The 23,488-nt window shown below is 41.6% G+C and overlaps 1 protein-coding gene across 2 annotated transcripts in view; it reads left to right on the top strand.

The window, feature by feature from the left end:
- Positions 1-23,488, top strand: part of SYN3 (synapsin III) — a 272,542-nt gene that overhangs the window by 21,649 nt on the left and 227,405 nt on the right. The window contains exons 4-6 of one of the 2 annotated variants that reach the window (XM_061638969.1): positions 505-507; positions 13,558-13,714; positions 19,842-19,931. In XM_061638969.1, the coding sequence (XP_061494953.1) occupies positions 505-507; positions 13,558-13,714; positions 19,842-19,931 (250 nt within the window). The remainder of the gene's footprint in view (positions 1-504; positions 508-13,557; positions 13,715-19,841; positions 19,932-23,488) is intronic. The other variant, XM_061638968.1, reaches the window with a different exon arrangement.

Here is a 23,488-nt window from a genome sequence, read left to right as displayed (position 1 = left end):
TTCCAAGCTCGATTCAAGGTGCTGGTTTTGACCTATAAAGCCTTACACGGCTTGGGACCACAATACCTGATGGAATGCCTCTCCCAATACGAACCCACCCATACACTACGTTCAAGATCAAAGGCCTTCCTCCGGGTGCCTACTCCAAGGGAAGCTCGGAGAATGGAAACAAGGGAGTGGGCCTTGTCAGTGGTGGCCCCCAAATTATGGAATGATGTTCTTGACGAGGTGCGCCTGGCACCAACACTGTTATCTTTTCGGTGCCAGGTCAAGACTTTCCTCTTCTCCCAGGCATTTTAGCATGTGTTTTATATTGTTTTAAATTTTTAAATTGTGTTTTAAATTGTTTTTTTAAAAGATGTATTTTAAATTGTATTTGTTTTTAGTTACTGTAGACCACCCAGAGAGCTTCGGCTATGGGGCGGTATAAAAGTATAATAAATAAATAAATAAACCATGCTTAGCCCTGGGTAGCACAGCAGCTGGACCAGGGAAGGGATGCAGCAGGTGTGATCTTTGCTCCAGGAACCTGCAAGTTTGCTGATTCATGCCAGTCCATGGTTTGGCTTAGGGCTATGTGCTAATCATGTTTGCATATTCTCATAGGCCCCAGCCTCATTTGTCCCCTCAGCCATGAATGCTGTTGACTGTGGTTCTGCTGATGTTGTCATGGTGCTACCTTGATTTGATGGAATCATAGATGCTAATAACCAAAATCACATGGGTCACCACAGCCAACCGGATTAAAGAGCAGCATGGGTAAATGAAGCCAAGGACTATGAGGGGGGGAAAGGGGCACCAGGCAGTATCAAAACACAATGAATATTTGAGGGGAATGTTCGTTTCAGTAATTACTTCAACTGCATTAAATGTGCTGCTTTTGAAGAAGACATCGGCACTAGTGCATATTCAGTTTCTTTCCTAATGATAATGATCTTTCATCCTCTTTGCCCTATGTGATGTTGGGTGTAGCACCTAGTCCAGAACTCAGCATGTATATTTAATCCAGGTTAGTCCCCTCAAACTCACTGAGGTAGGAAAAGTTGAACTCAAATTGCTTCACTATAGTTGTGTTGTGGATGTGCCTGTTAATGTGTGTAGGTGTGTTCAGGATGACATTCTTGCATATGTGGCCCAGGCATGTGTTTTGACATATATCTGCTCTGACATACTCCTGCAAACACTCAGCATTTGCTCAACACATGTGCCAATTTGGCCCTTGGGAAACTCAGCACAACCGTCTTGTGTTACCACCCTTGGAGTAATTAAGAAGATACTGGGTGGGGGTATGGAGAGAGAAGAGATTCACACGCCTTCTCCTGTCAGCATGATAGCATGCTTTTATAATGGGTCTATTGGAAAGGCTCCCTAATTTATCCTCCTCTTCTCTCTAACTTCATTCAGGAAACAAAAGAAAAACATTCCCATAGCATTCAAATTAATCTGTGTGGAGCCAGGAAACAGATTTCCGTCCAATGTACAAGCCTGAGCTCCCACCTCTCATTGTAGCACACAAGTGTTTCCCGGCCCATAGTCCTAGGCAAGTTAAGATCTATCATGCCATGCATAATATTCATAGATACATGTACCCTGAAGATGGAGGTTGTTCATAAGTTTGAACATGTTCTGCTAGTACATCTATCAGGTTGATGTCAAATGTGTGGTATTGTGGGCTGAACCTGCCAGCATGTCTGGACACTGGGGATCCAGTATGACCTGAATACACATTAGACCACACACACACACACACACACACACACACACTCTTTTTAAGCCTTTATGTAGAAACATACTTGTACCTAATACTAAATCCAAACAATAGAAACACTGAAATGTAAATTTCTGAAAACTCATGTGTTTTTTGTCAATATTTCAGGCCAATCTTTTAGTTAAAGCTCTACAACCATTTACCATTTTAGCTAAAGTTCTGGAACCATGCCTTTAGCATAATATGGCAGTGACTGATATTACAATATATTTAGCATAATTATTAATCTAGAGAACTGTCTATGGGACACAGATAATGGGGACATACCCCAAGATATAGATCAAGCAGAAGAGTAGTAGCCATTCTAGATCAATATAACTTAGTGGTAGAGCAACGGTTTTAATTGCAGAAGGTCCCAGGTTCAATCCCTGGCATCTCCAGGTAGAGCTGGAAGTGACTCCTGCCTGAAACCCTCGAGAGTTATTGCCAGTCAGTGTAGATAATGCTGAGCTAGATGGACCAATGGTCCGACTCGGTATAAGGCAGCTTCCTGTGTTCCCAGTATCCGTTTTTCCTGACCGAGAGGAGACTGAACAGAAGCTGAGAGGGCAATGAGTCAAGCCCTAGAGAAGCAATTCTAGCTAGTAAGGAGTAAATCCTCTAAAGAGATTACTAATACCAGGAAAGAGTGGTTTAATACTGTGGTCTCTGTATTTCAACCCTTTTGTCTAAATGCATTCATTCTTTATCCCAAAGGTTGGCTAAAATTCCCGTCAGTCAAAACTATGGAGAGGTCAAGGGTTATTCAACCCATGAATGTCAAACCATTCATGCTTTAATTAAAAGTGACTTTCCTATTGATTTTGGTTGGTCAGTCCCAGTGTGTAATCTCAACATGATTGTGACCTGTTGCACTGGAATCTCAGATTGTCTGAAGCATTAATATACATGGCTTTATGACAATATCATGCTATTTATTTATTTATTTATTTATTTATATATATATTCACTTATTACAAGGCTTTCTACCCCATCTTCCTGCAACAAAATGCACTCAAAGCAAGTCACAAGAATATTAATACAATAGTGCAAGCAAATACAACAGTAATATATAAAAAGAAGTAGTTAGAATATATATAAAAGAGGTCACGTTAATAAAATACATGCTAGAACAAAACCGTCTTTCCTACTTTCTTTTACTCTGAATGCTGGGGAAATAACCTGCTATATTAAAGAAAGTCACCTTCCTTTTTCACAGGGTGCGTCTTCATGCCCAACAGGGCTATGTATATTTTGTGACTTAAAAAAAAAAAATCCACATTTTGTATAGTGATAGCCCAGATTGTATTTATAAAGAGGAGTGAGCAGATAATTTGCTGGCTGCCATTGACTGAACTGCTTTGAACCAAGGAAGGGGCAGGGCAAATCAGAGCCATAAGGAAGCAGAGGGTAAAAGGGCTACTTCAGAAGGAAGGGTGGGATATAAATTCAATAATAATAATAATAATAATAACGACAACAATAATAAAGAAACAAGAGCCTAGGGCAATGGTGAGCAGAAGGTCGGTGTGAACTGGCAGTGACTGATGACGAATGAGACATTGGGGTCATAGTGGATAGCTCAATGAAGATGTCAACCCAGTGTGCAGCAGCTGTGAAAAAGGCAAGTTCCATGCTATGGATCATTAAGAAAGGAACTGAAAATAAAACTGCCAGTATCGTAATGCGTTATACAAATCTATGTTCTGACTGCATTTAGAATATTGTATACTGTTCTGGTCACCTCCTCTCAAACAGGATATTGTAGAATAGGAAAAGGTTCAGAAAAGGGCAGCCAGAATGATCAAGCAACTCCATATGAGGAAAGATTATAGCACTTGGGCTTTTTTAGTTAAGAGAAAAGGGGAGTAACAAGCAACATGATAGAATTGAATAAAATTATGCATGGCATGGAGAACATTGCTAGAGAAAAGCTTTTCTAACTCTCTCACAACAGTCAAACTGAAGCTGAATGTTGGAAGATTCAGGACACGTACAAAAAAGTACTTCTTCGCACAGCATGTAAACTATGGAATTTGCTCCCACAAGAGGCAGCAATGGCCACCATCTTGGATGGCTTTAAAAGAAGTTTAGACATCCCCTCATGAAGGATAAGGCTATAAATGACTACTAACCCTGAGGAATATGGTCTGCCTCTGCAGTCAGATGCAGTATGCTTCTGAATACCAGTTGCTGGAAACTGCAGGAGGGAGAGTGCTGTTCTGCTCAGATCCTGCTTGTGGGCTTCTCATAGGTATCTGGTTGGCCACTGTGAGAATAGGATGCTGGACTAGATGGGCCATTAGGCTGATCAAGAGGGCTGTTCTTATGTGTAGTATCAAATATATGGAAGATATATTGTGACTTTGAGAAGATAGGTGGAATCCAGAAGTTGCCCCTTTTTATGCCCTTATGGGGCCTATGTAAGGGCCTGAATCTGCTCAATGACATGCTGTCATATGTAGTATGTGCCATTCCAAATAAATAAAATCCTTTACTCTATGTCCTTTCAAGCTGTGGCTCATAAAGAGATAGTTCTGTGTGAAAATGAATGATGGCATAGACTGTCATAGGAGGGGCTGGGGACTTATCTGTATGAAGTAGACTATCTGCCAAGTAGTCACTGTACATGAGACTGGCGCAGTGGCTTCCAGCATATCTTAATTGGCTAGGCAAACCCCTCTGAAGTGAAGTAGTCTATGGACATACAGACCAAGTGGGTGTGATGAATGCACCAATCAGCTTTTGTCAACATAGCCTAGCAGTATATAACTAATAGGAACACCTTCCTCAGAGAAACTCCAATGGCATGGCTTAATGAAGGAGAGCATGAAAGGTTTGATTGATGACCCAGGAGTTTGACTGTTGCTGGTAACAACTACAAGAGGATCATCTAGCAATTGTAATGTTGCATTCTGCTCTGTTTGTGTTGGTTTGTTCATTTCATCCTCATCTTATAAATAAAACCAGCCTACCTGGATCTTGTTTAAAAGAACATCTGCCCTCTTTGGCAGAACATTACGTTCTTACATCAAGATCTGCTTGCAGATCTCTGAGTGATCTGAAATAGATTGGCAAGGATTTCTGACTCCCCACTTGTTTAACCATGGCAACAAATTGGCCCCTGGTTATATTGCTAAAATCAAGAAGGGCTTTTCCAGACAATTCTTTATTGCACATCCATGATGATTTGCGGTCATAATGCTATTGGGACAGTTATATGCAGTTCCGCTTGCAATACTGTTTGTCACCTGCAGAAGTGTTAAGGTGGTCACACTGCTTCAGTTCCAGTTGGTGCATGTCTTGCTGAACTCCTGTAACTTTGTTTAGGAGCAAATGTTCTGTTTTTAGCACAAATCTTTGTTTAGCACAAAAGTTTTTGTCCCACTTTGTTGTACTATAGCCCCTCTGGACATCAATGATGTGGTAGCATTGTGGAAACATTGCAAAACAACTAATAAAGCAGAATAAATCAACTACTAATGCAATAGTATCATGTCAAGAACATGTTGCAGGATACACCTGCAATAGAACACCACTCTGGAAGGTCCTGAAGGGGGTGGGGATAACTAGAAATGGATTTTTGTGTTGGAAGGACTGTGGGATCCATTCCAAATGGTTACTCAAAACAAATTCCTGGGCTCAGGATTCTTTTTATTATTTATTTATTTATTATTTTATTTATAGCCCACCCTTCCTCCCAGCAGGAGCCCAGCTTAATTCTAGGCATATGTTCTGCAGCTGGCTCAAGCTGGTGGATCTTGGGGTTCTAGTAAAAAAACAAAGTAGATCTTGCAAGCCTGAAGTCTGCTCACCCCTCTCTGGAAGCATAAAGCAGCAGTTTGGGGAGAAGACAGCAGGACAAGGAAAACGGGGTATGGATTAGCTTTGAAAAGGAGAGTTGGATTAACCCACCAGAATTAGAAGAGGCAAAAGCCTGAACAAAGAGCCCAGAAACGGAAGGAAACTGGAAGATAGAAAAGAGGTACATGTGGCCAGGAGCTACAGCCCTCTAGTTTTTATCTAGGAGCAAGCCAGCATCAGTAGCCAAATCTCCATTTCACACAGAAAAGTACAATTCAGGCACAGAGCATGGGCACAGTAAACTGAAGAGTAGCAGCATGGAATAGAAAATGGGTCCTTAGTTCTCCCAGTGATCCAACAGAGCCTGTAAGTATCTATATCTGGAGTAGAGAGCCTGTAACCACCCAGAAGTTGTTGGACTACAGCTCCTATAATCCTGGACCATTGACTACGCTGACTGAAGTGGATTGAAGCTGGAGCCCAACGACATCTGGAAAACCACAGTTTCTATGTCTAGCAGCGGTCAGCTAGGACCATTCACCTGCCTTGGAGGTCACCTGCCTTGGAGGTGAGCCATACAGTGCCAATAATTCAGAACCCCTTCTGGACTGAATGAAACTGAAGCTCACACAAATAGGTATATTCGGGGTGGAAGCCCAGATTGTTCTGGGAGCTGGTGGACCCCCTGTTTATAAGGGGTTGCTCTCCCCCAGAAAGATCTGTTTGGGATTTTTTGGATCTGACAGTCCTTTTCAAGTTGTGCCTGTGGCCAGAATGGTTTTTACCAGCCGAAGGTGGTACACCAGCTACTGTTGTTCATAAAAAGGGTAACCTGACTACCACGTCCAGAAATCTCTAAGCTATGTTAACGAGCTGTGTTGGACTGCCATGAACAACAGCTTGGAAACTTCCATTAATTTAAGATGTGACAGACAGTTTATCAGCAGAAGTGTTGAGGAACAAGGTAACCGTTTGGCTAAGACATCTGCACTGGTTCATAATTGGTTTTCAAGCACAATTCAGAGTGGCAGTCCCAAACTGAATCAAGGCCATTGTGTTCAAAAACATCCCCTCCTGCATTAGCCATAAGCACAAACAGACTGAGCCCTGCTCTAAGTTTCATCTTTGTGCGAGACCAGAATGACTATAATAAATACTTCCTTTTCTGTAGTGGCATCTTCGTTGTATGTTACTCGGTCCCTAAAGAGACCTGGCTATCTATAGTATTTTTAGAAGATTGAGGGACTAGAAGGGAATATTTTAAATATTTTAAACTTAGTAAAACTTTGGTGAATAAAACCATGTTAATGAGTGATTAATTAACTGCTGATAATTTATAGTTTATATTTTTAATTTATATTTGTATATTTTAAATTGATATTACTTTATGTTTTTTGCTGTTATTTTACTATGTCATTAGATATTATAAATATAAATTAATAAATTTTCCAGAGCCTGCTGAGTGTGAGATTCCCAGTTCAAGATTTGTAAGAAACTCCTGGAAGGCAGCCCTTTCCCCCCCCTAGAAGAATGAGGGACCTAACTTGGAAAATATTTACCTTCAAAAAATGACATTTAATAAGAATAATAGCATGCGTCCTTTCCTGTAATTGACAGAATATGTTGTGCACTATCAGGGAGCGAGAATCATAACTTTTATACAGATTTAACATTCGATTAAATGTACTTCAAATGATGCAAAGGTTGGCACTGTCCCTGATGTTTTTAAATAAATGACTTTCTAACAGTCTGTAATTTTTCCAGAATGTTGAACTTTTCTTTAGCACTATGTTGAATGAAACTTTATAGCTGTGCTATAAAGCCATAAATAATGGTAGGCAGACACTGAGGGTCTGTATTTAGGATCCTACAGAAACCTATAGTCACAATAGCACAGAAAATGGCCTATACCAATATAACTACCGCAACATTTTATGCTTGATTTTTTCAACCCTTATTGAACTTTTCCATTAACATGTTCATCTAGTCTCCAATGCTGAAGGAAAAGAAAACACAATTGCCCAAGCTCCCACTTTGCTCCTCCCTTCACATGACCTACAGATCAAGAACTCCTGCTTAGTGTGATGTCCAACCCAGAGATCATGGTTTGTTTTGCTCAGACAAACCAGGATTGGTAAGCAAATAATAAACCTGAAGCAAGTCACAGTCCCAGGTTCATCCGTGAGATTAAGCCAGAGATCATGGTTTGTAGTTCCTGCTTGCACTAAGGGAGGATTGAAACTGGAGGCATCTTCACGTTAACAGTAAACTGTTAATTACGGTTTACCAACATGGGAGGCAGGCTATTAAAAGGACTTGTTGTAGTGACTGTAGACTCAAGGTAAGATTCACATGGGGAAATATGGTATTTCATTTATCAGAGACCCAAATTGTTTAGAGCTTTAAAGGGAATCACCAACATCTTGAAGCTGGAAGCAAATTAGTGTAATATGTTCAGAAGACCAGGATCCCTTCAGCACCCTCACAGCTATACTGCAGCTGACAATGATAACTGTTGCTGGTGTACGAATACCATTACCCATCTGGAAATGTTCTGGTCTGGCTTAATATCAGTGCTATATTACTAGTTGTGTCACAGCAGCCGTTTCATCCCATGTTCAATGCTTACTTGACAATATGGTGGCTCATGGGATCTGGCTATAAACATCCTAGGCAGACTGATATATAAGGTCTAGAAATTATTCAGCTATACAAATTGCTTTGACTTAATCTGTCACCACCACCATGTTTTTTTTTAAAAAAAAATAGATATAGAAACTTCTCCCTTTTTCTGAGCCTTTTGCCATCTCTTCTCCAGTTGCTGCTATTAAACAGCTGCTTCGGGAGGGAGGGTTACTCTCATTGGGGGTTTGCTTATCTTCTGGATGAATAATGTCCCTCTTTAACTCCTCAGCAGCTGGCATCCAGCCGATGTGTGAGAAAGATGCTGACAGTTATTGGGAAAACATTTGGAGTGGAAACAGCTGCCAGAAAATCAGAAATTGCTGTTAGCAGACAAGGGTAGGGAAAGATTGGGGATATTAATACCTTCCATGGTTCTTTCACATTCCATATTCCTTATCTGAAGGAGATATCACCTATCAGGACCCAGGTTTTGATAGTACGTTAGAACACAAGAAAAATGGAAGTCCTATTTAAATTTCCTTTATTTTTTATCATGTAACATTCTTATCTTAATTTGCCTCCTTTCATCGTGGCATTTTATTGAGTCGAGTTTTGAAGGAAAGAACAAAGGTTAGCATTTTGGGGTCTGATTCTGCTCTGTTGTACATACATAGAACTCTAGATAACTTTCACTTGATCCTGGGGAATATTCTGGTCCCTGTGCCACAAGCCCCACTTTTCACTTTTGGTTCATTTTAATTTCCACTCTTTAAGTTTTTAGTCTATTCTGAGATATAATTGTAAAAAATGATGTTATCAAGAACTACATAAAATCCACTGTAGGACAGAGGTGTACATGGACTAGTGAAATATGAGTTTAAATCCTTGCCCAGCCTTGAAGCTGACTTTGGACCATCTCTCAGCCTGACTTATCTTCTGAAGATAATGTAAGAGAGTCCTATGTATGCTGTCTTGAGATCATGGAAGGAGTCCCATGGGAATCAGATTTTATTTGTATTTATTGCATGGATTTCTACTCATTTTGGATGTAAAAAATATGAGTATAGATACATAAAGAACTGATAAAAGTCAATCCATTTATAAAGAACTTGTAGCTGTGATCCAAGTTATTTATACTGAAGGGTAAAACAATGCTGCCCAGTTACTTTTATATGACCCATATGAACGTTGGTTTATTATGCACAGCAATGCATCACAAGGTTTGTTGGGAAGATAGGAAGCTGCCTTAGAATCATAGAGATGGAAGGGGCCTGTAAGCCCATCGAGTCCAACTCCCTGCTTAATGCAGGAATCAAAAGCAAAGCATACCCAACAGGTGGCTGTCCAGCTGCCTCTTGAATGCCTCCAGTGTTGGATAGCAGACTACCTCCCTAGGTAAGATGAATGGCAATTAATAAAGTTAATTTCACCATAAGATCCTTATCGACATGGCACCAAACAGTAGCTTCAATATTGTATGCTTTTTATAAAACTGAGAATTCAGTTACCACCACAATCACCAGCCCCATCATACCCCCTGGTAAATCTCTGCAATATCATTTCCTGGAGTATTACTACAAAGCTGTCTCTTTTAAATCATTCCAGTTTGGCATTCAAGATTGATTTGTTCAGTTCTAAGTATGCCCATCTTGCCTAATCTTAGAAGGCATCTGAGTTCAAAGTCTAAAAAGGGGGGGGAACCAGACTCCTTTTTGACTTTTTTCTGTCAGAGTTCTCATAATCTGTTGAAATTCATTAAAAATCAGCCATGTTCACAGAGTACTGGTAATCCTGTTACTGACCTTGCCCCGTACTCTGACCTTCATCTTCTGCAGTTTAAAAGTTTTTTAAATGCCTGGCTGATTTTTAATTAATTTAAGAAATTTTGGCTTGAATTCAATGATAATGTCAGGCATGCTCAGTAAGAACCAACTGTCAGTGATCTAAAAACCAGACTTACAGCTGCTAAACTTGCCTAATCAGGGGGCCACACCCATACCAGATCTTTATTTCACTTTAGACAGTCATGGCTTCCCCGGGAGAATCCCGGGAAGTGTAGTTTGTGAAGGATGCTGAGAGGAATCTGCTATTCCACTGACAGAGCTCCAGTGGCCAGAGTGGTTTAACTGTGAGACACTCTGATTGAAACTCTGTGAGGGGAACAGGGCATCTCCTAGCAACTCTCAGCACCCTTCACTAACTACACTTCCCAGGATTCTTTGGGAGAAGCCATGACTGTCCAAAGTGAAATAAAGGCCTGGTGTGGATGTGGCCAGGGACAGCTTTGGTTTAAATTTGGGTGGGAAGCTATATGTGCCTGCTGTAGAATAAAAAGGTGGGGAAACGCTGAAAAACAGAGATACTATTAACAATGTTTTCCTTTTGGAAAGGAAATGGGCTTCCCCTCTGCCCAGTGCCCACCCATCCAATCTCCTCCCCCTCCTTCCCCTCCTCCTCCCCATGGTCAGTTTTACCTATCTTAAACATGACTGCATGGGAGTAAATACCACTGAACTCAATAAGAATGCATATGATCAAACCTGCCCTCCCCACCTCCCTTTGCCCCTCCCCCTCCAATCATCTCCTTCCCCCTCCCCCTCCTTCCACTCCCCTATCCGCTCCCTTTCTCCTTCCCTCTCCTCTCCCCTCCCCCTCCTCCTCCCCATGGTCAGTTTTACCTATCCTAACCATGATTACATAGGAGTAAATCCCATTGAACTCAATAAGCATGCAAATGATCAGACCTGCCTTTTTCCTCCTTCCCCTTTCCTCTCCCTTCCTCCTCCCCTCCTCTTTTCCTTCTTCGTCCTCCCCTGCCCACTTCAGCCCTCCTTCCCTCCCCCCTGGTCAGTTTTACCAATCCTAAGCATGATTGCATGGGAGTAAATCCCACTGAACTCTAAACATGCAAATTATCAAACCTGTCCTTCTCTATCCTTTCTGCCTGCTCCTATCCCCCTCTGTCCTGCCTCCCTTCTCCGCGTCCTCCCCTCCACATCCCCTGTGGTCAGTTTCACCTATCCTAAGCATGATTGCAGGGGAGTAAATCCCACTGACCTCAGTAAGCATGCAAATGATCAATCCATTCTCAGCAAACGTGGATCCCATTTCTTACCTCCCGGATTAAAAAGCAGAGAAATTCACTAATAGGCAAAAAAAACCTTGCAGTTTAAGAACATACCTATAGCCCACAGATACTTCTATCAAACGTTAAAAAGCAGGGAAGCTGGGCAGGTATAGTGAATGCTCCAGGGCAGCAGGAGACCTGACCTCCTCTCTGAGATATTGTACTACCCTTCAGATTTGTCAAAATGCAAATACAAATTGGGTTGGTCTTTCACAGTCTTTGGGTCTGCAGATGTTGCTGGACTACAGTTCCCATAATTCATGACCGTTGGTAATGCTGGCTGGGGCTGAAGGGAGTTGTAGTCCAGCAACATCTGGGGACCACAAAGGCTGAATTAAGCTGAATAAGAAAATGACTAATGGTAATTAAGATTGCATAGAAGACTCCTTGCCCACCACTACAAATGTTCCCTTGCAATGTGCAGCCACTGGACAATAGGAAAACTGTCTTATACTGAGTCAGAACGTTGGTCCATCTAGCTCAGTATTCTCAACACTAATTGGCATCGTCTCTCCAGGGTTTTAGGTAAATGGCTTTCCCAGCCCTGCCTGTATATGTCAGGGATTAAACCTGAGACCTTCTGCATGCAGATTGTGTGCTATATCACTGAATGTATCACTGAATGTATTCTAGGGCTCTCAGACGTAGGGAAATAATGAGGGCCTGTAGACCTGGACAACGCTGCACATGAATTGACAGCATACCCTTAAATATACCCTAGTGTCCTACACTAGGAGTGGACAGCCTTCAGGCTTTTTGGATCTAAGTTGTATTTCCTAGAATCCATTCCCAGTCTACCAGCTGGAATCAAATGAATAGTGATCTATCTATCTATCTATCTATCTATCTATCTATCTATCTATCTATCTATCTATCTATCTATCCATCTGTCTGTCTGTCTATCTGTCTGTCTGTCTGTCTAATTAAATTTGTATCCTGCCCTTCCTTCCATAAGAATCCAGGGTGGCAAATTAAGGAACTCTCTGTGTGCATTTCAGCCCAGGGATTTGTTTTCACTATCAAAACTGAGCTCACAGTCCAAGTTTTCCCTCCAAACTTTTTTCATTTCAGCAGTCTGATTTTTTTTGGGGGGGGGAGAGGGAATAAAAATTCATTGATGATCTACTACAGGTCACCCTGATCTACTGTCTGTTCACCCCTGTTCTGCAGCCCTCAGATGTTCCATCACATATATGAAAATAATCCCCTGAAGGATTATTCTAGTTGGCTATAAATTGAACAGGATGCTGGATTAGATAGGCCACTGGACTGATCCAGCAGGCTCTTATTATGTACTTATGTTCTTAAGGTGTATCGCTTGTAGGCTTCCTGCAGGTATCGCTGGCTACTATATGAATCATGAAGCTGGACTGGTATGGCTCTTGGGTCTGATCCAGCAGTGCTCTTCTTGTGATGAAAAATTGTGTCTAAAAGCATATAAAAGAATCATTTGAAATGAAATGAGAATAACCTAAGAAATATGAAAATACTACCCGTAGCTTGAACCCTGCTCACCAAAAGACAGCCTGAATAAGAGACAGCACAAGTTGTAAAACTGCTTCAGGAAAAAAAAGTTTAGATTTAAGATTTTACAAGTTTACAGGGAGGGGAAATTCAAGAGGCAAGAGGCAGCCAGTCAAGACCCTCCTTTACATTGCTGCCCTGTCCTAGCTAGATGAAGACAAGCAGCCTCAAAGTGGAGCTCTCCTATCAACCACAGAGTATATGACAGGGAACACAGCAATACCTTTGTGTCTTCTGTGGGGGAAAAATTCTCTTAAAAGTGAACATGTGGTTTAATGGATAGATGTCTGCATTCAGAAATGCTGTATGCTGATCTTTAAATTGATCTCCAGTTCCAAGAATTCAGCAACTGTCTGCTCTGTCATCTGCACAGCACATTGCAAAAAGTGTCACCAGATCCATCCAAGGTTTTCCAAAGAGAATGGCTGGGAAGACACTTTTCCACTCCTAATTTATTATCTTTAGTTCTTGCTGTAGATCATCCTTGTGTGAGTCTTTCTGTAATGGAAACTGTGAAAAATGTATTTGGAGCCTTCTAAGTTTGATTGCTTAAATAAATGATTTTATTTATTGATGTCTTTAATATAATAACAATAACTGGTGCCACATTTGAAATTTGAGAAGTTGTCACCAAGTTCAGGAAAGAAGAGAAATAAGCCAAGAAAGAAAGAAAGAAAGAAAGGATGATTTGACTGACTTTTTAAAAATATCATCTGATTATTTCTCATAGATCCTTCAAGCCTGACTTTGTTCTCATCCGGCAGCACGCTTACAGCATGGCACTAGGAGAAGACTTTCGCAGCCTCATCATTGGCCTCCAATATGGCGGAGTTCACAGTGTCAATTCTCTTTTCTCTGTCTACAATTTTTGCAGCAAACCCTGGGTGGTAGGTGGTGTTCTTAAGCTTCCTTACATGAAATGAGAGACATCCCCATACCACAAGGAGCTCCAGAGTTATTGTGTCCTAAATCTAAGTCATTTGAACTTTATCCTTCCAGCCACTGAAGACTACAGTGGGCAGGGAGAGGCAGGCAATGCAAAAGTGGGTGGTCAGTGACTCTTCACCCTGTGCTTAGAAGTCATTGAAAGAAAGAAATGCATCTGGTTTTGAGCGTACGAGGCATAATGTTAGACTGGGGGTTCTGATTACCTTGCTACTTGACAGGCTATAAATCTGGTATGAGCTGATGAAAATGGTCTTGGGTCTGGTGCTGAGAGCACATTGCAACAGGCAATGGAGGATGTTTTGGGTGCTGCAACAACCACAGGTCTATTTAAATGTGTTTCTAGTCCAACATGTGGCAGCCACATATTGGATTTATTGTTTTGCACTAACCTGGAATGAGGTAATCTGGAAGAAAAGGGCATTGTCATGTGCCGATGGTTACCTGATCAAGGCCCAGATTACTGTCACTCATACCTTCTGCAGGTGTCTGGGTCTGGCTAAGATGCTCCATTCCCTCCAGAGACCCATGCATCTGATTATGCAGCTGCTGCATAATGCAACAGCCACCTCTTAGCATAGTTGGGAGGACCAAGCAGAGTGTGATTATCTTCAAAGTCTTGCCCAGCATCTTTAGGTAGCACACTTCCTCTTGGGAACCCCCATGCACAATTCATCTCTTCAAGGGAGGCTTTGCTCCGAATTCCATAAATTCTGTTAGGTCATGGAGTGGACCCCACTTCCAACTGTATAAGTCCCTTCCTAGAGGCAAAGAAACTCCAGAAACAGAAGTTTTATGTTACGTCAATGAAGGTGTGAGGAACCTTTAGCCCTCCAGATGTTGCTGAATCACAACTCCCATCAGCCCCAGCAAACATGCTCAGTGGCTAGTGATGATGGGAGTTGTAGTTCAGCAACATCTAGAGAGCCAAAAGGCTGCCCACATCTGTGCTGATGTAATGTTTTATGAATCCCTTCCCTCCCTCGGAGCTTTCATGTTGAGTTTTTTTTTATTCTACTGTTATTTTGTATTAATATTTTATGGATTTGATTAATCCCTTTGAATCTGCTTTCCAAATGAAAGTTGGAATAAAATTCTAAAGAATAGATGGATGACAGGGATCGCAACACAGCAGTGTGCCAGTTTTCCCTCATAATATCGGGATGAGGGCAGAACAGGGTTATCATCTATATTATTTATTATCACATTTATAACCCACCTTTCCTCCAAGGAGCTGAAAGTGGTGTAGAAACATGGTTCTCACCTCCCAATTTTATCCTCACTACAACCCTGTGAGGTAGTTTAGGCTGAGAGACAATGACTGGCCCAAAGTCATCCAGTGTCATTTATGGCTGAGTGGGAATTTGAACCCTGGTCTCCTATGTTCCAGTCCAGCACTCTAACCACAACTCATGGCTGTGCTTTACTTGCCAATTTTAGGATTTTTATATATTTTATTACATTTATATCCCACCTTTCTTTCCATCATGATACCCAAGGCAGTGCAGATATTATTGGTTCCCAGGTGCTCACCCATCCAGGCAATGACCAAGCCCAGACCTGCTAAGCTTCAGTAAGATGGTAGCCTCAGGTGCCTTCAGACCATGCCCTTGGATATGCTGCACACTAATATTTGTACAGTGTCATCTTAAGCTGAATTATGGTATTCGGCTGCCCACATTCTTTCAGTCCAGGTGAGCTCATAGTAACATGCTGATAGAACTCTTCTTGCTCCTGCTACTGCCTAATAGAATCAAAAAGGTCAAATTGGCACTGGAAATAGTATTTGGCTTTACTTGATTGGATGTGGGTCAGATATGCATTTGAAGCATGACTTGCATTGCTGAGATCATCTCTGGCAAAGAATACATACCTGAAACTATAGCAGACTATTTTGAAGTTGAGACAGCAAAACTTAGGAATTTATATTACTCTGTTGCAGACAAAGCAGGCTACAAAGCAGATATTTGAAAGGAAGGATCTGCTTGTCAATATTTTGCTGGAAATGGACTACATATACAAAATATAGAAATAAATCTTTGAATTGCAGAACAAAATTATTCACTTTTTTTTTACATAGATTAACATGTTTTCCTTTAATTTCTTGATTTCTACAGTCACATTTTATCCTTCCCATATGGAACTGGATTGTCCACAGTTGATAGTATTTGATGCCACCTGAAATTTGCAAAGCTGTCTGCAGATGTTGTTACTACTACTACTACTACTACTACTATTATTTATATCCCATCTTTTGGGATATATATCCTTCTGAGGCAGCTTTCAGGTAGCATTAAAATATGTTCTTTGAAAAGACAATAAACAGTAGCAACTTATTAAAAGCCACCTGAATCCTTCCCACAGGGCAGTTATTATTGTTATTATTGCTATTATTTATTTATTTATTTATTTATTAAATTTATATCCTGCCCTCCCTCCCAGAAGGAGCCCAATTGGAAGTTTCATTCCCATGATATCAATATGTTGCTGCTAAAATGTTCAGATTTGGGGTGGATATATTAACTCACTCATGATGGTCACACAGATTTGGCTGAGATATGCAAAAAAGACAGAAAAAGTATTCAGCGAAATCTGACCATTACAGCACGAAAAGCCATAATTCTTGATTATCTGGTTTCAATGTGCACAAGTAAACTCTAAGCATACCCACTTAGGGGGTTGAGACTTCAATGGTAAAGAAGGCTACAGTGTGTGGTGACGAGAAGATGCAGCTAGGAGAGACAACAAGCTGGTATCACTTCAGATGGATAGATGCAGTGGTGGCTCCATATCAGTGTGGCAGGTTCTAGCTTGAACTTTCAAGGAGCTGTCCAAGGTGTTGAAGCTAAAACCCAGAGGGGATTACAGTGCCCCACTGATATGGAGCCACCAGCCGCCACTGGATAGAGGTTCTCTATTAAATGTTGCTTTCTCTGCTGGTCCTCCAGGGACAGTATAAGTTAGTCTTTCTTTCTTTCTTAGGGAAAAAAAGGTGAAGTAGGCCATCTCTGTGAAATGCATTGCTTCTCTAATTATTGTCATATGTGGCATATATTTTGGCACATGCTGAAAACATTTCTGTTCACCATGTCACTGTTGAACTTTAAGGATTTTTGACCATTTGTTATTTATTGTTTAAAGTGGTACAGTATGACACAGCTTTAAATATATAGGGCAGATGAGGCCTAGGTGATTTATCTCTCACCATTTATGAACTAGATCCATGTTTGTATATTTGACTGTGCTAACATGCACAGCAGCTAATATGCACCTCTCTTGTGCTTGTTGTGTCTATCTCTCCCTCCCTCCCTCCCTCCCTCCATCACACACACACCAGCAACCTCTTATATTTGCTCACTGAGCTAGTCAAAACAGTTTTATTTTCCTGTGCTCATCATATGTTCAGGGTTGGCAAGAGAAGTTAAGAGAAACAATCTGTCCTCTTTGTGCTGGGTCAACAACCTGCCTTGCCAACAATAATCACTGGGGAAATGGAGGGCTATTTTATTTAGCCTCATCTGCTGATCGAAGCATGCTGGTGGCTGTCTGCTGTGTCACCTGCTGCTAGAAGAGGATTTCTGGATTTTCTCAAATATTTAATTTTCTCTTTGAAGGAATAATTGCATTTATTTAGATACGTGGTGATAGCCAACAATATCTGAGGAGCATACAACCTTCCCATATCATTTTTGCCCTTCTTTTGGGAGTATGGCCCCTTTAGTTTTCCAGTAAGGACACAGAGGTATTCACTAATAGGCAAAAAAAAACCCTACTTATAGCCAACAGATATTTCTATCAAACTTTTAAAAGTGGGGAAATTGAGCAGCTATAGCGAATGCACTGGTGAGCAAGAGACCTGACCTCTTCTCTGAGATTTGTTGTTATTATTATTATTATTATTTAAATTTATATCCCACCCTTTCTCCCAGAAGAAACCAAGGGTGGCAGACAAAACACTAAAAACACTCTGAAACATCTTAAAAACAGACTTTAAAATAAATTAAAGCAAAACATCTTCAAAAGCATATTAAAACATCTTTAAAAACATTTTTCTTTTTAAAAAAGCTTTAAAAACATAATAAAAAGCAATTCCAACACAGACACAGACTATAATAAGGTTACTATTTAAAAGGCTTGTTGAAAGAGGAAGGTCTTCACTAGGTGCCAAAAAGATAACACAGATGGTGCCTGTCTAATATTTAAAGGGAGGGAATTCCAAAGGGTAGGTGCCACAACACTAAAAGTTTGCTTCCTATGTTGTGCGGAACAGACCGATCTTGCAGGTGTCCTAGTCCCAAGCTTTATACAACAAGACTAGAACCTTGAACATGGTCCAGTAGCTAATGGGCAGCCAGTGCAATTCCTTCAGCAGCAGGGTAACATGCTGGTGATACCCTGCCCCAGTGACTAGTCGCGCCACTGCATTTTGCACCAGCTGCAGCTTCCAGACCAACCTCAAGGGCAACCCCACATAGAGCATATTACAGTAATCCAGAATGGAGGTTAACAGTGCATGGATAACAGTGGTCAGGCTATCCTGGTCCAGAAACGGCCACAGCTGTCTTACCAGCCAAAGGCAGTAAAAGGTACTCACAGCCACTGAGGTCTTCTGGGCCTCTAGCAACTATGGATCCAGGAGCACCCCTAGACTATGAATCTGCTCTTTCAGAGAGAGTATGACCACATCCAAAGCAGGCAACTGACCAATTATCCAAACTTGGGAACCATGAACCCACAGTGCCTCTGTCTTCCTAGGATTTAGACTCAGTTTATTGGCCCTCATCCAGCCACCACTGAGTCTGTCCAGGCAGTGGTCCATGGCTTGCACAGCCTTTCCCGATTCAGATATTACAGAGAAATAGAGCTGGGTATCGTCAGCGTAATGCTGACACCTTGCCCCAAATTTCCTGATGACCACTCCCAAGGCCTTCATATAGATATTAAACAGCATGGGGGACAAGTTGGTCCCCTGTGGGCCCCCACAGCACAACTGCCAGGGGGCCAAAAGTCAATCACCCAATGCTATTTTCTGAAAACAACTTTGGAGATAGGATCGGAACCACTGTAAAACAGTGCCTTCGATACCCATCTCACCAAGTCGGCCCAGAAGGATACCATGGTCAATGGTATCAAAAGGTGCTGAGAGATCAAGTAAGAGTAACAGGGTCACAGTCCCCCTGTCCTTCTCCCAATAAAGGTCATCCATCAGGGCAAGCAAAGCCAATTCAGTCCCATAACCACGCCTGACCCTGACCTGGAATGGATCAAGATAATCTGTTTCATCCATGAGTACTTGCAGTTGCTGTGCCACAACCCTCTAGATCATCTTCCCTACAAATTTGTAAAAATGCAAATACAATTTGGGTTGGTCTTTCACAGTTCAATTCACTTCCTGTGTAGCTTGGAAGAATTTGGTAACATGAGCATATGGTGAGTGGTGCCTCCGAGTGAGGGGAAGTGAGGAAGAAGGAAAGGAATTGGGAGCACAATTAGCATGTTCTCTGGATTCTTTCCTTTAACCACCTGATGTTATGGAGTGATGTCAAGTGATTTACAAGTGGGCGACCTGGCTCCACTCCTGGTTTATCAGAATAGTCGTACAGTGAATAGAGCCACTGAGTTGGTCAGTGTATCACGAGAGAGAAGGGAAAGCAATGGCCTTCCTCTCACTGTCCCTAATTAGTGCCTGAGTTTTTGCTCACTCCATATTATTATTACCAGACAAAGCTCTTTACTTTTAACCATAGGAACCATTCACTGGGGTTCTAGTAAAGTGGTGTGCTTTGAGAGAACAGTAGGGTGGGGGCTAAACTTGCTCCTGGAAATGCCAGTGTCTGTAGTGAAGATTTGGTTTTGCACATCTCAGTTACATCCCAAGTTTCAATCTATTTATTTTCTCTCATAGAACTCAATAGGAGTCATTGAGGAATCTTTATGGCCCTATTTTAGGCTCTATGTTTTGGTCCTGTTCTTTATGCCAGAAGCTGATGGCCTTAGACAGGATAAAACTGGATGAACGTGTCTTTGCTTGCTTGTAAAGTTACATGAATCCTCTTCCTTTCTTTTTAGTTCTCTCAGCTAATTAAAATCTTCAATTCTCTGGGTCCTGAGAAGTTCCCTCTTGTGGAGCAAACATTCTTCCCAAGTCATAAACATATGGTAAGTGTCCTCAGTTTATTTTCTTTGATGCTATGATGCATAGAGAAAGACACTGAAACTCTGGAGGGAACAGGAAACCATCTCACAGGTAACAGAAAAGTAGCAAGAATGTGATGGCATTCCTTTGCTTTTTTCCCAGTTCTTGGAAGAGGATGTAGGAAAAGTTACGTAATAGTTGAGTGATGCGTAAAGGCTTCTGGATCTTGAGGAACATTTGTTCAGATAAGGAGTTTCTTTTTGTGTCTTCAAGTTTGCAAAAGTGGTAGATGCATGACATTGTGCCTCTCAAGAAAAACGCTCATCCCAATGTGCTTCTCAGGGTCTGATCATTCAGTCAGTTTTGCACCTTCAAGCCTGGTGCCCTGGAAGCCATCTCTGCCCCATGTGTGTGCTGCTCATGATGGCTGCCAGTACCCCAGTCCAAATGACTGTGCTTATCATATTTAGGTGTGTACACTCAAAGCATCAGGAAAAAAACCACATTCATGACTAGGGTGTTGGCATCTCCCATGGACTGCAGAGAAAAATGCAGTAGCAATGTGAAGGGAGAGAAATGTGGGGTGCCTCCAAAGCGTGACCGAAGAGGCTGAGCACGTGGCCTGATGATGCTAGCCTTTCCTATGGCCACAGCTTTGTAATGATATCAGCATGCCTTGGTGCCATCAATGTCATTTTTGCTCTGCAAGACTGCACTGAGAACAAATGCTGCCATGTATGTATGACTCTTCTTATTTGAGCAAATTTAAGCATTCAGACTGTATGGTACAGCACTTGGAAAGATGTATGAGATTGCATTCCGCATTGGGACTGCTCTGGAATTTTCAGTTATGATGAGCAAGTAAGCTAAATGAGCAGGGTATAGGAGAACTTTACGGTATTGAAAAAGCTGTGAAGCATGTTTGAAAAATGTGAGCCACTGACCCTTTAGTTATAGAATTTTTTTCCACCCCCTTTTCCTTTTGGGAGTTTTGGTTCAACTGGTGATCCAATAGACTCTAGAACTGCTCTCATAAAATCTCAAGAAGCACTATAATAATTTACATAGAAGTCCTCATAATTTTAAGGAAATGGATTTTGTCAGTGCACTTCTTTCTATATATTTATGAAAGAGGTCTGGCTATACATAGTGAAATCTTTGTGAGCAAGACTTTCTATTTTGAAAAGAAGCAGTTAATCTCCACAGATTATTAAAATAAAACATTTTTTTAAATAAACCAACCACCCCATACTTCTTCTAATAATTGTGGGGAGGGGGGCACCATCATAGCTCCTCACCTACTCTCCTGTCCTGCACATCTGCGGATTCCAGTGGCCATTGGTGCCCCCGATTTAGCCACATCATCATCATCATCATCATCATTATATTCTGCCCTTCCTCCCAGAAGAAGCCCTTTATTGCATTATGATACTGAGCATAAACCTAAAGCCTATGTGTTTTGGAATTATAAGCCACCAGGACTGGGCATCCACCGCCATTGATAATGAGAACATAAAAAGAGCCTGCTGGATCAGGCCAGTGGCCCATTTAGTCCAGCATCTGTTCTTACAGTGGCCAAGCAGACTCCCATGAGAAGCCCACAAGCAAGACCTGAGTGCAAGAGAACTCTCCACTCCTGCAGTTTTCAGCAACTGGTATTCATAGATCTTGGTTCCCTCAAAGGCAAAAATTATTATATATGTAAAAGGTCACTTCACCAAAATGTTCATCCTTTATTTATTTATTTATTTATTTGCTTGCTTGCTTGCTTGCTTGCCATTTTTGCAAAAAGCACATCAGCATGGAGTAAAAAATAAATTAAATTTAAAAGAGAGAGAGAGAGAGACCACCTATGTGGAAGAATTTTGTTTCTTCCTTCGAATTATTTTTTCTTTCCGCATTACCCCAGGACATTGTTTAATACAATTATTTCCTTCCTTCCTTGTTCATCCATTCATCACTCATTATAGCATAAATTCCAGAAATACAAATGCAGAAGAACTGCAGATTCTGTCACTATTGATGCTGCTCTGATATTCCCAGTCATTCACATCCTCAATTCTGGAGAGAATTTTATCAGAGGAGAATTTCATCAACATCCCTAGCTATGTACACTAAAATAAAAATAATAAAAATGAATAAAATGACATTTATTTAGTGTTCTTCCCTTGTACCTTAAGTCTTGTTTTCTCTTTGGTTCAAGGCTTAAATTATTTTCACTGTTAGGCTGAACTGTTAGCAATTATTTGTTTTTCCTAGATTTGTGTAAGCCATTTCTTCTGACATCTATACCTCTTAATGGGTAGGGCTGTAGTTCAGCTACGGAGCAAATATTTTGCATTTTAAAATCCCAGCTTCAATCCCTTGCATCATTAGGTGGGGCTGGGAAAGACTTAAAAAGCTGCTGCCAGTCAGTGTGTGGATACTGAGCTAGATCAGTGGTTCCCAACCTGTGGGCCATGATTCCCAGAGGGGCCACAAAGTAATCCACAGGGGGCCACAAACAGTAAGGAAATGAATTATTTATTTATTTATAAGTCTTAACTCCTTGGACACTGTCTGCTCCCTACTGCTGCTGCAGACGACACCTCCTTGCTCCAAACAAGAGGGGAGGACTTGTTGAAACGCCAGAGCTTCTTTCAGGCACACCGAGGGAGGGCATCTGCCTATAAAACATGTGGCAGACACCAAAGGAGGCTGAGGGTGGAGCTACCAAGAAGAAGAGGACATTACTTTTGCCGACTCCCATCTCCTCGCACTGTTGCTGCTGCTGTTACTCAGAATGAGAGGAGAGGGCTTTTCATGAAGCAAAAAGAAGCAAGGCTGCTAGAAAAGGCTGCTTTCCCCCTTCCTTCCTGGCAGTCACTTGCCTGCCTTTCTTGGTTCCTCTTAAAAATTGTTCTTATTTGTGAGACTACTCAGATCTTGCCTTTGGCCCAGACAAACCCAAAGAGCAGTGAGGAAGCTCAGGACTTGCTCGCTCCCCATCTCTGAGGCTAAGTGTGTGTGCCAGTGTCCCCCCTTTCTTCTACCAACATTCCACCACCACCCCAGTCTCTCTCTCTCCAATATGCAGCAGCAGTTGAGGGTTTCCCCCCTCCCACATGCCCAAATGCATGCACGGCTGCAGATGCTTGCAGGAGGGGCAAGTGTGTTTGTGTGTGTGTATGCACGCACTGATCTGCCTTCTGCTGCACTCTCATTCCCCAAGTGCATGCTAACCAAGTCTTCAGTTCTGATGGTCATCACAAGACCTAACAGCAATCTATCCTCAATCCTCCTCAATCTATCCACCCTTTTGTCTTCACAATCTAGTTTCCCCACCACTACCACATTGCTGCTTCTTGATTGTTGTTGTTGTGTTTGTTGTTGTTAAAAAGCTCAGCAGGTTGGCTGAGGCTGGGGTCCACATATTGTAGCTGAAATGTATTTATTTGTTTAATTATTATTGCATTTATATCCCACCATTCCTCCAAGTTGCTCAAGGTGGTTTACATGGTCCCCCCCTTCCATTTTATCTTTAAACCAACCCTATGAGATAGGTCAGGCTGAGAGCCTGTGTCTGGCACAAGGTTTCCGT

The sequence above is a fragment of the Rhineura floridana genome, chromosome 8 (genome assembly GCF_030035675.1).
Source record: "Rhineura floridana isolate rRhiFlo1 chromosome 8, rRhiFlo1.hap2, whole genome shotgun sequence".
Lineage (NCBI taxonomy): Eukaryota > Metazoa > Chordata > Lepidosauria > Squamata > Rhineuridae > Rhineura > Rhineura floridana.
This window is presented reverse-complemented; position numbering and strand designations above follow the sequence as displayed.